Raw genomic sequence first — 14,787 nt, forward strand, 5'->3', positions numbered from 1 at the left:
GCATGTTTAAATCTAGACAAATGTGATTTGGTAAGGGCAAGGTAACATACTTGGGCAAACTGGCTGGCCATAGGATGGTTCGTCTTCTGGATGTCAAAGTCCAGTCAGTCTCGGAGGTTTTCTGGGTATGGCTGTTTTTACAGATGTTTTTGTAGAAATATTTCTGTAATTGCGACATCCCTAACAAATTTACTCTGTGAGAAAGTTCCCTTTGAGTGGTCCCCTATGTGTCAGGATGCTTTTGATGCTATTAAAGCATTATTATGCCATACTCCTGTTCTAGCTCGTCCCTTTATATTGGCGGTTGGTGCTAGTGTCGCAGGTGCTGGGGCTGTCCTCATGCAGGATACCCGAGGCTTACAGCACCCCGTGTGTTATTTCTCAAAGAAAGTTGTAAAACACCAATTAGCGTACAAAAAAGGAAGTGAGAATGTGGCATCTGATGCGCTGTCCCGGTCTTAGATTTATTTGGTGTTTTAGAATTGTTGTAGTTGTTAATGTATTTCTTAATGTGGAACTTCTGGGGAGGACTTTTGTTTTTGAAATTCTCCTGAAAACCAGCAGTTCCCAAATCAAACGCTCGATCCGGGTAGGTGCGTGGTGGCCCCGCCTAGTCGTTACCTGGGCAACTCTGGTTGCCAACATTTCTGCCATGGCTGGGCTTGAGAGGGCGAGAGAGAGAGTGAACTCAGCCGAAAACCCAAACATTGTTCCTGAAAAAAAGGATGTTCTGTCAAACGTACGTAAGCTTGATCTGAAGGACAAGTACAAGTGACGTTAATCGACTTAATGGCGCTGTTTCATTGACAGTAACAACAATGTCAATGCGAGTCAGTACCTGGGCAGCTAGCTAGCCATGGCCTAGTGAAAAGGCTTTCACATTAATCTGTGCTTTCAAACATGTAAACATTACAGTGGTTCATGGCAGAGCTTTTTTTTTTGGGAAGTATTGTATTTATTTGTATTTTTATTCGGCTAAAATGGTAAAAATGAAAAAAAGACAAGAGGTTAGTGTCTTTCTGGTGTAGCTGTTTTGTATTTCAGGAAAATGGAGCCGCTGAGATCCTTCCCCAGTGGACACTCTTGCCACAAGAACAAATCAGATTGCTGTGTGGAGTCTCCGTGGACGAGGTGCAGCTGTGAGTACAGTGTCCAACACATGTAAAGTCCTGTCCCGAGGGCTGCTCCAGATATACACCATGTAAGCTGTGTGTGTGGAATTTTAGGCCTAATCTGTAACACGAACTTTATGATTATCCAGTAGGCTTGTATTTGTTTAGTCAAAACGGTTTTCTAATGCAGTTTTATCTCTCTTGTATTTAGGCAATTTGAGGATGTACTCAATCTGAAAAAGCATCAGACGTGCTTACAGGAGGCAGCGTTGTTGGACTGCTTTGTTGCAGGATTTTGGTGGGCCAAAGAAATGAACTTCACTTGTCAGCAAATCTCATTTATCATGGCCGTGTTACAGCTGTTACTTGACAATATAAATGGTAAATTTAAAATTGTTAGAAGTTTAGATGAAGATTAATGTGATTTAATTAGAAAGTCCCAGTTATGTATTCTTGTAATGAAGTACAGTGTCACGTTGCAGTACAGACTCAGTCATCTCAGGGTTATTGGAACACATTTCCCTGTTTTGCTGTGTTTCAGATAAGCAGATGTCGTTTATTGAGAATTTCAAGGTGCTTACGCAGACACTGCTTGCCACCAGAAAGTCAACAGCTTCAGTAGACACTGATGTTAATCCATTATTTAACTCAGATCAAATCAGATCCATTACAGACTACTTCAGGATCGGGTAATATTTCTTTCTTAATAACACATCTCTTAATTTAGCATACTTCTGAATAGCCCGTAATTATCTTTAAGTTATGTGTTGGCATGATGAATATGAATGAGATCATTCTATTTTTCCTGCTCCCATAATTAATGTCTATAAGGTATTTTCTCCTTTGCTCCTATAGACAACAAGCAAATTGGATACTTTTTGTATCCTCCATAATTAATACTATGCATAATGCATAAACCAGAGAACTGGGAATCATAGAGCCAATGCATCACAAGACTGTCAGTTTTAGAAGCAAAACATGTTCCTGTAGCTCACCAGTTAGACCAGGTGGAGAGTGGTGCTAGTAACCCCAATATCATCAGTTCAAATCCCAGGGAACAGACATGCTGTCATATTGATAACAACGTACATCTTCCTGGATAATACTGTCTGCCAAATGCTGCATATGTAATTTGACTTTTCAACTTGTTTGAAAGCCTCAGGACACTGGTTTTATGTTCATCTAAAAGCACCCACTGGGTCATTCCTGCAGTGTCTTAATGCTGTCATTGTGCTCAATGAAATGGCCTGTTTGCTGTGCTGGCAGATGTTGAATGTAGATGAGAGACAGCACACGCCAGTTCTAGTCTTTTAGCAGACCTGCCATTAATTTGATATGCTGTGGACAGTATTACTGGACTTTTAAAGGGACCTAAAACATTTGGCCTTCTTAATTTTGACTAATTTGTTTTCTGTCTCTATAGTAATCATTTTGATTATTATAAACATGGCTAATTAATAATTTAATAGTAAATGGTTGTTTATTATGTGTTGTTCAAATATGAGTCATATTTTACATGTTTTGTAAGCTTTTAAAAAGATTTATATGCACCTGGAGAGGGAAATACTGTAGTGATTTTTACATGTTTTATTTACATTTCCAGGCAGAAAAAATTGTTGTGAGGGATATTCTCCCACTACATATAAGAAGCATTATATGTTCTGTTGCCCAGTTGGCCTAATTTGTAATATCTTCAAAAACTTTTACATTGAAGATTAGTTTAGTTAATATTAGCACTTCCTGAAAATCACTTCCTTTTCTGGTGGGTTAAAATACATAAGTATGAGCTCGCTAACTCTGTCAAGTTATTGTGATTTGACCCATCACATCAATGGAGAACATATTTCTGCAATATACATATTTCTGTAATATTAGCATCAAGTACAGGATTGCCTCACACAACTACACAACATGAGAGCTTCTTTATTAAACTAGGAATAAAAACAACAACAAATATAGGTGTACATATAGCATCTCTAGTTTGCATTTATATATATATATATATATATATATATATATATATATATATATATATATATATATATTAATATATATATATATATATATAAATATATAAATATTTATATATATATATATATATATATATATATATATATATATATATATATATTAATATATATATATATATATATATAAATATATGAATATATATATATATATATATATATATATATTAATATATATATATATATAAATATATAAATATTTATATATATATATATATATATATATATATATATATATATATATATATATATATATATTAATATATATATATATATATATAAATATATAAATATTTCAATCACTTCCATATTCTGAATAAGTGTATATATTATGCAGAGTATGGAAGTGATGGAAATTTTCTATTTATTTACAAATAAATATTTGCACAGCAATGTAACATTTTTTAAGTGTAGGTGCAGAAGAAAGCCTGCCTCCCAGTGGGCAAACCACAGAATTTATATACATTGTTATTTTTAACAAAATGTAAACGTTTCTGTAAAGTCCTTCTAATTATGTTTTGTGCTTTAGTGTTTTTCAGCACTACAAGCTGTATGAGTTCCTGTTCAATCACCCAAGAGATGAGATGCTCCTAGGAATGGAGGTCAGAAGTATGGTTTATAGTGTGTGTGTCTGTGTCTCTGTGTGTGTGTGTGTGTGTCTGTGTCTCTGTGTGTGTGTGTGTGTGTGTGTGTGTGTGTGTGCGCAGAATCCAGGATTCAAGCCATTTTTATTTTGCCTGCTTTTGTAGATCCTTTTATTTATGAATTTTATTCAGTTGATAAAAGTGCTCTGATGTTTGTTTTTGGTACATCAAGCACACTAATATGCCTAATGGAGTTATGAATTAATGCTTCTTCTTCTTCCACATTCATCGTGCATCCCCTCTGATCCAATAAAGAAAAAATCTAATCATTTCTAGCTAAACACTGTTATTACACTAGTATGAGGAAGTGTCCTATGAAGACAGGAACCTAAACAGAGTTAGTGGGAAGGGCAGTGACCTATGTAGAGAGAGACCAGCCTTTCCTGTGTTTGTTTCCAGTAATATGCTATCTCTCATCCACAGTCTAACGCAGCCCACTTACAAGGGCCTTCCTTTTCATTTAATTCATTTATTTTGTAATACTGGGTTGCCATGGGCTGCCTATGACACAAACCATTGCTGGAGTGCCCAAGATACGCACAGACTACAGGACAGGTTTGACTTTTATGGGAAAACGAGGAAAAGGTCACATGGGATTAAATAACTACATCCTCATTTCTTGGTTTTGGGGTAATTCACAGTGAAAAGTGGAATTATTCTTATATTGTTCAACTGCTTTGAATAAGGCTAGGTTTCTTTTTTGTTTGTTTTTATTATTTTATATTTTCTGTGCGTTTCAGCGCATATATAAACTGATAAACTATCTTAATTATGCCCAGTGAAATGGAGAGTGAGTCACGGGCCACCGATAAAATGGCTTGTTTGAGTTCATTTGTCATCATTTTAATCATCGTGCAGCCATTTAGGAACGAAGCCCCTTTTAGACGCTAAGCGTACTTGCCCATCGGTTACTTCTACAATAAGCCAGATGCTCTGTGGGAATTAAAGCAACAATCATTTCTTTTGCGTGTAGTCTCGGCATCAGAGTGCGCGCTGGCTCCGTCTCCTGCAGGTATTGAGCAGCATTACTGAGAGCTGTCATCGCGCGGGTTCTGCCTCGCAGCTCATTTGTGCACCCATTATTAACGCGCGATCATTATATTCCGTACACATTTTCAAAATGTAAGACAAGAGGAAAGCATATTGCTAATATTTTTTAGTCCACGTGTCCATTAATATTCATGTTGTACAGTTGCTGTCTGTCTCGTGGAACATGAAGTGGAAGCTTCTGAAATAGGGGAAACTCAGATCTGTTTAGCGACCGAATGGTGCTTTAAACCGCTGTGAGCAAATAATGATATTTGCTGTTGAGCATCCTGCAGTGAAACGGGATCAGAAACCAAATCTAGGTCAGGCACTGCACCACAGATAGAATGGGTCCCGAATGTCACATAACACAAGCGCTTTTTATTTGTTTTGATGGAGAGTTCAAAGCTCCGTATGAATATTAATGTACTCATTTCTCTCCCGCCCTCCTTCTCTCTTTGTCTTTATTGGAAACATTTTAGTGACTCAAGATGTTTAACAAATTACACAAAAGCAAAACAGAACAATGAGCCGCAGTGAGCGTTCTATTTTTGCCGCATTAAAGCGATGCCATTAACGTTAATTCATTTATTGCGGGAGATGAAAAAGCATGCATCATGTCAGCGGGAATAATGCGAAGCAGTGGTGTAATGAAGGAGCATTGTTCTTCCCCTCTCCCTCTGTTTGACATTGCAATTATCCCCAATATGTAAACCATACTGCCTTTGTTTTTCTTATTTAGCTGAGTTTGGGATCTTGCTGCCAAGTGAACTGTAAAAGCGTTCCAGCCAAATGATGAGAAAATGTAACTCGCCCTAATCCAGGCCTAAATCTCTCCCAGCATCCTCGACTAAAATAGTATTAGCGTAATAGAAAACGAACCTTCGGAACATCTTTATCCTTATGTTTCACGGCAGCGCGGACATGGTCGTGCTGCCGTATGGACTTGTGCTATTACTGATGTTCGCTGTCCGTGTGTCTGATATTGCAGAGAAACGTTGAAATATTTAATTGCACCGATTTTGCTGCTCCTCTAGAAGAGGGCATGCCGGCTGACGTGTACTTCCGTTACATAGCTCCGCCCCACACCACGCCCCCCGACCAGGTACGTTTTTTCCTCCCGTGAGGCTGCGCGAGCTCATGAATGTAGACATTGGAACGTGACGCCAGGTGGACCTCGCACTTGTAGTTAATGTTAATGTTTTTTTTTCGGGCTCGTGATATGAACAGTGAACGAGAAAATGTGTTTCACATGTGAATCATTTCGAAGAGGAAACATGAATTTGGTTCCAAGTATGAGTAACATTTTTTCCTTTTCGGCTCACACGGAGCGGTGATCCAGCTGTAAAGCACAGGCCGCGCGCTCCGTCGCGAGGGAAGAGAGGCACTGTACTTAACAAACAATCCGCTCTCTGTCCTCAGGCCAAAATTCCACTCAGCCCCCCCCCCCCCCCCCCCCCCCCCCTAAAAAGCCCTCTTTGATATATAAAAGTGTTTTGGTTTTTTGTTTTTTTTTAATATAAGAGGAAAATACTGTGTTGCACTCAGGAAAGGTCTAATATACAGCACGCACAAGCTGATTCTCCCGAAACAAGCATGTTATGAAAGGACACCTGAAGTACAAGCCACTGGAAACACTGTTCTGTTGTCCTTTGACGTGCAGTTTAAAGCAGGGCCACAAGTTGGTGCTCTACTTCCTTTAATGACTTTCTTATGAGATCTTACATTAGAACAGATTTTCTCCTGTGTCAATGCGGTATTTTCCTGTATTATTGCCTTGGGTGTAGTTTTTCATGGTTGTTCAGAATCTTATCCAGTAAAGCCACAAGTATGGTATGACATGCAAATGCTATTTTCCTAGTATCAAGTTAATATTCCCATAATAGATGGGATATTTACGTTATGTATTTCACACTTTATTGACCAGTTTTCCTGTATTATGGGAATGATTATAGTTTAAAGGTTAAATAAGTTGCAACATGTGTCAGGTGTGCATTATCACTTTTACATCCTTCTTTGTATGTTATTCACCATACATGGCCTTCAGCCTGGAGCTGTATGTAGTGTATAATGTAGTCAAATGCCTTCAGGGGCTGGACGATCGTCTAGAGAAGAACGAGGAAGATCCTGGTGAAGGCAAACAGGGCAAGATGTGTGAAACCCTGCAAGGCTTCGGCGCGGAAGATGTGCAAGAAGTGCTTGGGGAAGTAGCCAAAGAGATGCTGGCCAAGCTGCAGGTACTCTCTGTCATACAAGGAGACCCTTCTCAAATGAGTATAGTTCTCCTCCTGCTAAGTAACAGCTCCCATAATTACAGTAACGCGAGAAGCCTTGTCTATATATTTAAGATTGCTCTGGCACATGTTTCCTTCTGAACAAAGTATGCCAATGAAGAAGATCCTCAGATATCGGAGAGGATGTTATATAAAGGGAAAGGACCAAAGGGAGACACTGCAGGCTATGTACAAGCATGATATTACTGCCTATATCGGGTCTGAGCTCATAGCCTCCCACCAAGTGATTATGCCAAAAAAAATGTAATATTAAAACTTGAGTAATGTTCTCCATCTTAATATCATTGGTATTCTCCACATAACATGGACTACATTAGACAGCTCTTGGCAGATATTCTGATTAATTTTACGGTAGACTTAAGGTGGAATCGAATTACTGGGTGTGCTGCGTTGCAGAAAACAGCCCTGGTGGATTGCTCAATTGTGTCATCCCTATCGTGGGTTTTCACAAGCCAAACAATTTGGTTTAAGAGAGTATCACATAGGCAGGAAAAAAAGAGTGGGGGTGGTTCATTTTGACAGGATTAATGATTGTAGAGACACTTCATGGTTCATGAAGACCTTTCCCTCCCTCTGATAATGTATTTCATATGGTGGGCACTCTGTAATTCGAGAGGCCATTTGTAGCGTCTTGTGTCTGAATGATCTGCTGTAAGATTGGTGCTATTTCCATCAATTCTCCTGAGCTTACCCCACTTTAATGTCTGTGGAAGGTCAATTACATATTTCACTCAAAGCTAAATTTAGCCTTGTGCGAAACGACTGGTAAGACATCCCCCCCCCCCCCCCCCCCCCCGCTTAAGTAGATCACACTGGCTGGCTGTTGTGTTCTTTTTTGCTGTTCACATTTGTAGATTTTCTCTGGGGAAAGTGTTAAGTCATTGAACAGTGTGCTTAGTATCACAGTCTGCTCCATCTAGTCTGAAGCGTTTGATTTTGATGCGGATTAGATCTGCCACTAGAACAGCTCCTCTTTCTCTGTTGAGCGAAGTTTAATAACATCCGTTTTTTTTCCCCCTCTCTGGGATATTTTAGTTGCGAAAGTTCCCAGGGGTGTCATAACTCATGTGGATCTCATCATACCTTATATGGTAGAAACTCTGAAAAAGGCAATTGCTGGAAATGCTGTGGGTGACTTCCCAACCATATTGTTACCATTCCAGATGTGCACTGGAGGCATTTAATAGGCCTGTGTGTACAATGAGAATCAGGAAAACAAAGTTTTGCCCTCCCTATTAAAGATTAGACCCTTCATTCAGAGTTTGTAACTTTTTCCCTGTGGTAGAACATTTTTGTAAATTGTATATACAAATACATATAGTATTAAATTTTGCACCATGTCAATTCACTGACCTCAGTGTCATCAAAATGTTTACCTCCTGATTTCAGCCTCTTGGCTTTGGGGTGTTATGGATGCATGCATTCTTGTGTTTCCAACAGGAAGATTTCGCCGAGAGGCTGTGCATTGAGGAGGAGACATACACCGCCAGGCTAGAGGGTCTTAAGCATGTGGCGTACAAATAAGGCTGTCGAGGACCGGGGGAGATGTCTTCTCCCAGCTCCTCACTAATTAAATCACATAACCATCCCTTCCCGTATTCTTTATAAAGCAGTAGAATGAAGCATTACGAGATGGTTGAAAGCCCTTACATTCCTGAGGGCTTACACAATCAATAGAATATAATCGTGATTTAGTGAAAATGTGTGTAAATGTGTGGGGGTTTTTTTCTCTGCATACTTGATTTATGATTATTTTTATGAAGTATGAATTGAATGGTTTGAATTATGTCAGTCCCTCCGATGTTGACAGCAGCTTGATTACACTACTTTCAGAGAAAGACATTCATTCTGGATTCATTAAAAAAGCCAAGGTAAAATGCAGAGCTAGAATATCCCTTAACAGCCAGTGAGCAAACGGAATATCTAATTGAGTGGTTTATATAATGTTTGTGTGTAGCTTTTCCCACAAGTCATTAGCTGTCTGAAAGTAGCCCAGCACTATGGCAACGCAATGTAACTCACAAGCTAAATAGCTGAGTTGCCATATAAAGTGATGTATTATTAAAGCTGAATAGTGGCTTTTCCTCAGCATTTGGGGAAAAAACAAAAGCAGCTACTTACAACTATAAATACACCCCGTACCCTAGCTCGGAGATTGCTGATAAAATGCTTTCTCCCATTCTCTTTGGTCCCATGTTTCCCTCCATTTTCTCTACACAGTTTTTCCCCCTTTTTCAAACATATTGTCCAGTCCATATGCTCACTGGGTTGCCTCAAAGACACTTTATTTATTTCATACCCTTACTCTTGCAGAGAGGAGAGCTGTCTAATTTTACCCCACAATATACATTTTTAACATACTCTGATTTATGAAGTGAATAAACTTTAACGTGCATGTTTAGTCGACACAATATCAGTTTACGTTAATATTCACCCATGTTTCTTGTCACACTCCTTTTTATGCCCTGTTGATTTAGTTCCTCATTAGATGGTGGCCCTTTATGTTGACACAGTGGGGCAAACCGAGATGCTTAGCCTGAATTCCTGAAGAACATGTTCGTGCAGATTGTTGTTTGGAATCATTCTTTTTGTTCCCAGCCTGATTGATAGAGTTGTTACTGAGCCAAGAGCTCAGTGACCTTTTCCATAGTTCACTGAGCAGATGAGCGTCTGCTCTCATCTGCTCCCTCTGCTGGCAGGTGAAGCACATTACATGTGTATATCACCTACCACACAGATGGATAGCTTTCACTTGCTGTTAACGCTGATAAAAGAATGTTATGAGAGAAGAGCTAGGTTTGTGGCCATTGTCTTACGAGCAGTAGGTTCAAAGCACGTCTGAAGAAACAAGCTCTGCTGATGAAAACAGTTCCTTTTCAGTCCAGTGTGTAATCTCTGTCTTCAATGGCCTGCTCCTTTGTGGCAGGGTAAACATGTTTTATGTGACATGTTTGCATTTCTCTCTTGAGCAGTTGGTACAGTCTTGTTTCTCGTCCCTGCTATGGGGGATGTACTCAAGAGTCAAATGTCAAATAGAAAACTCTGTTTATAATATGTTTGCTGTAAAAGGCACATATGTGGTAAACCATGAAGATAATCAAAAGTAGATGTTATTACTCTTTTAAGTATTGTGTATCTTACTTGAGCATTCCTAGATGTTATGTGACATCAAGATTTATGTTTTTAATCAAGACCAGAAATCCACATGAATCAACTGCTTGGCAGTGAAGACCTCCGTGTAAAATATTTCGCAACCACCTTACGTCAAACAACAAAGACTCTGTTGCTGACACTACGAGATCTGGCCTATCATACTTAGCCCTTTGGTGTCCTAAGTAATAGAACATGATGAAAAATACCAAGGTCAAACTCACGGAAAAAGCTCTTGTACTGTTTATCTTACCCAGCTCCCACTGTATCGGCATTCATCAGCTTTTAAGATGTTTTCTTGTGTCTGCACCGGTTTAGGCTTTGCTCCCAGATTCCATCCTGATCGTATTCAGAATGCTGTTAATTGCGATCAAATGCCTGTGTGTGTATACTTCCTGCTGAACGTGAGCACATGTCTATACAGCTCTGTGAAACATAATCCGCTCCTCTCTCAAGTGCTTGCCTGTGACGGGCTCAGGTTTGCCGGCAGAACAAGACCTTGGTAAAAAATGAGATGGCCTCCAGCTTCAGCCGTGATAATATGCTTAATGTCAGAGGGTGTGGAACAGCGTATACAAGAAAGAACGTTTAATTGTGTTTACTTGTTCTTCTTTAAGCAAATGATTACGAAATACCGCTGTAATTCGAAATGTGAGTCACAGGCTTTATATGCCTGTTGAATGACTACAGCCATCTGGCAGCCTCAACACAATGAAGTCCAGAATACTGAATTGTAATAATTTTCCTTCCTGTTGAAAGTAATTCCAGTGTTGGATTCGGCAAACAAATGAGAAAACAACATACTTTTTTTATAGCTCTTTCAAGGACTGCCTATTGTCAGCAGAAAATAACTCACTGTTGTGTTGTGGTATAGTGTAACATTTAATATGTTTTAAAGTGCAAGTTGGATGGAAAAGCTTTGAGAGTCCCTCACTGGTCATGGACCTGGGAGCAGATGTTAGATTTTCCTTGAGCAGAGGAAAGTTATGAGGGCAATCTGGAATGCCTGACTGGTAGCCTTTTGACTTTCCACACATTCCTAAATTACCATGTAATTTAAAACTGTGTTTTCATTGCAAAATACTGGAGAGCTACAGTTAATTCACTGCAGTTATAGCCATGCTGCTGAACACAAAAATAATGTTTGCATTGTTGGGGGAAACCAGGCAAAACTGCTGTTCTGTGGTGGTAATAAAAAGTGGGACAATCATGCCGTGATATAAACTCTCTCTGAGTGAACGGGTTTGGCCCCGATTATTGCACTGGTCTCATATCCATGCAAATGCTACAGATTGCTTTGTTTCCATGGAACTTTCAACTGCCGCTCCCCGTATCATTTACATAAAAATAGTTCCTCTTTAGTAACTCGATACTTTAACACTAACAACATGCTTCCTCTGTTTCAGCCAGATTTTGCAAGAATGCAGCCCATAGTTCAGCCTCATTATCTATTATGATAGTTTATATTCGTCTTCAGTCCTCTAAGGCGCCATTAATGTTGCTTACGTAATGAAATTTATTGAGTGTACAAATCATTAATTCCACCTTATACAAGCTGCAGTAAAGCAACTCCACCTCTGCCTTCATTTGCTCCTTTTTCATATGTTCATTTTTTCCCCTCTAACTTGAAGCGATTTAGCGGTGGCCTTAACTGGCGAGATCCTCTGCATTCATATTTACTCGTACTTATTTTAAACAGAAGAACAAGGGAGCACAAGAGAGACAAAACAGTTGTGGAGGTCAGATTTTATTGACATTCTAGTCCCTTTCAATTTATAGCAAAAGAATGTAGTGTGTCTCCACAGAACACAATGAGAAATGTTCCTGTACATGTGAAAAATGTCATACCCACTTGCCCCTGGCTGCAGCCCTGAAAGTGCTGCTGTGTAAATGATTGGATACACCTCTGCTTGCTCATATATCACTAAGAAGGTCAGAATTTTTGAGGTCAGGATCTTGTGAGCAGTGCTTGGTTATGCTGATAAGATAAAATCACCCATTGTATTTGAAAGCATCCAGTAGATGTGTTATATTTATTTGAGCCAAGAGTGTACACTGAGCACTTTATGTTTCCTGTCAATAAACCAGAAGCCCATAAAAAGGTCATTACAGCTGGAGCCAGACAGTAACTTTCTTTGTACTGTGATTAGAACACAGTGTGGCGCTATGTCATTCACAGTGCATAATGTGACAAAACCTTAAGTAATTACAGTAAGTCTGTATATAAAGGACATGACTTTTAGGTGATAATATCAACTTGCCAGGGTTGATATCCAAGTACATAACTGTACCACATAAGTAAGTTGAGCTGTTATGTTTGACATGGCCTCTGATCAAGGCAAGGAATACCCCACATTTGCACTCCTGCTTGTCAGCAGAGATGTGGGAGAATGCTTGAAGCCTTTTCATCCATATTGGTGAGATCTGTGTGTGGGTGTTTATTCATGTCATAACCAGGGACACCAGAGATGGATATTTGCTTTCAAGAAAAGTGGAAATAGTATATCAGGTTGGCTGGGACTAAGCATAGAACCCAAGCAGGTAGAATTGACAATATAACCACCTGAAGATTTTGAGACCACAAGCCCTGACTGTGCGGTTAGCTACACGAACCTCTTCCTGTGGCCTGTACTTTGCTTAATCCATTTACAGTTACAGTAATGTTAAGATTTATATAATGTAAAGCAGTCATGTGCCTCTGTGACAGATGAAACGTGTGTTGTATAACAAGCCGAATAATGCATTTTTAATATCAATCCTAAAAGCACAGGGGCTCCTCTGTAATGAATTGCATTATTACATGCAGGAGTTTGAATTATGCAGAGGCTTCAGTAGGGCTTGCACTGTATGGTAATTACTATATCCACTGCCTGTACAGTTAGCATATTCAGAATATGATCCATCATAACCATATCATAAAAAAATAAAACAATGTCTCCAATTAGCTTCATTTCAAAGGAAGGGCCTTTAAGCAGTAATATAATAAAATCCAATATGTGCCTGAATGATGAAGAGCAAATGCAGCTGTAGGAGCAGACACACATATTGATCTAATATTATCAGCCTGGTGTCATATTCTTCAAGGCACACATTGATGCTTGTCAGCAAATAGATCCATCTGCAGTGAAGCAGAGACCAGAGGGGGCACCAGTCATCTGGAACAATGTGTCCTCTACTCTATTAACCTATGATGTCCATGAGTCACAAGGGTTGTTTTCACTAGTTGTAATAATTGCCCAAGACTAATATCTATACTGTCAGTCAAGATAGTGCCATTTCAGTCCACTCCAATTACTGATCTTACATATCTGTTTGTCTACAATTACAGTATTTACTTGCTTTTGGTTGATTGTAGTTTAATGCATTAAAATAATTTCCAAATAAGAGTTCACAGATTAAAATAACTACACTTAAATGTTTTGCTGCTTTTATTGTATCCACTCAACATGCCTTTTGTTATATCATTTTCCTGATGCTATCAGAAAATCACCAAGGAAACTGGTAAAGAAAAGATTGAACTCTTCTACATGAGTATTCAAAAGAGAAGAGGCATGGCATAATATTCTCATTGAATTCCTCTGTCGATCCACAGATTAAAGCCATCCATCCATGTGTTAATGATAGCCCTCCGTCAAGTTGAGCTGATGACTATTACTTTCCAGAGCTTTGCACATAGACCAAGCCCCATTAACAAGACTATTTATGTTGTACTTATGTGTGTTTGCATTCGCCAAGCCATATTGTCTCAAACTGAGGTATTCCTCTCTTGCAAGCAGCAACCTGCCATTGGTTTCTCAGAAACTTGCAAACACACATCAATTTCAAGCACAGATACAGAGTTGTTACTGGCTGTAATATCCTGTGGGATGGCATGTTGTTCTCATCATTATTGTATGTGCAATAGCAGTGATAAACCAAATCATAATATAGAATTTGATGAAAACAGAATGATTTTATCTTGAGAGGGGAAATTAGTCATGAGTTTCATGTTGCTGAACAGTCATTCCTCTTAATGACCAAGATCAAGAAGTAATGGGGCAGGGGGGATTAATACAAGCACATGCATCTTTCACATGAAACAGCGTTGCTGTTTGGTAGGGGAGGTTGGTTTTACACTGCAGGAGAGTATTCATCTGTCCTGTAGATTATGTTGTATATGGCCTGAAGATAAGAGTGACTGGTGAAAGCCTTTGAGGAATGTGATGATACTTCTATTTTTAGGGGGAACTGATCTATTGCATTTACTGGCTGTTGTCATTATGCTTGCCAGTTCCATACATCATCCTGTTTATTTGTCATGGCATCCAAACCAAAAAGGAACAGATGGGGCTTATAAGAATGATTGATAAGTGGTCTTAACATCCCAGCCATCTCTGTTTTAACAGTAAATTGGTGCAGCGAGAGATTAGGGAAGATTTGACTCTCATAGCTAATAAATAAATAAACAACATGAGGATGAATCCAGAACATGGGCAGTCTGTTTTCATCTGATCTTTTCCTTATATGGCCTTCTCTGGCCTGGCAGCCTGCTTTG

The 14,787-nt window shown here is 39.1% G+C and overlaps 1 protein-coding gene across 2 annotated transcripts; it reads left to right on the forward strand.

Moving 5' to 3' along the window:
• Positions 1 to 645: 645 nt before the first annotated feature.
• On the forward strand, positions 646 to 12,994 carry cabcoco1 (ciliary associated calcium binding coiled-coil 1). 2 transcript variants are annotated; one of them, XM_027009388.2, is made up of 8 exons: positions 646 to 739; positions 1,045 to 1,139; positions 1,324 to 1,493; positions 1,654 to 1,801; positions 3,669 to 3,741; positions 5,801 to 5,914; positions 6,900 to 7,046; positions 8,544 to 12,994. In XM_027009388.2, the coding sequence occupies exons 1-8, from the start codon at positions 653 to 655 to the stop codon at positions 8,625 to 8,627; spliced, it is 918 nt and encodes a 305-aa protein (XP_026865189.2). In that variant the 5' UTR covers positions 646 to 652; the 3' UTR covers positions 8,628 to 12,994. The 2 variants fall into 2 exon arrangements, with proteins under 2 accessions (XP_026865189.2, XP_026865190.2); XM_027009389.2 differs by lacking the exon at positions 5,801 to 5,914.
• The last annotated feature ends 1,793 nt before the right edge of the window (positions 12,995 to 14,787 follow it).

Source organism: Electrophorus electricus, chromosome 14 (assembly GCF_013358815.1).
Source record: "Electrophorus electricus isolate fEleEle1 chromosome 14, fEleEle1.pri, whole genome shotgun sequence".
NCBI classification, from domain to species: domain Eukaryota; kingdom Metazoa; phylum Chordata; class Actinopteri; order Gymnotiformes; family Gymnotidae; genus Electrophorus; species Electrophorus electricus.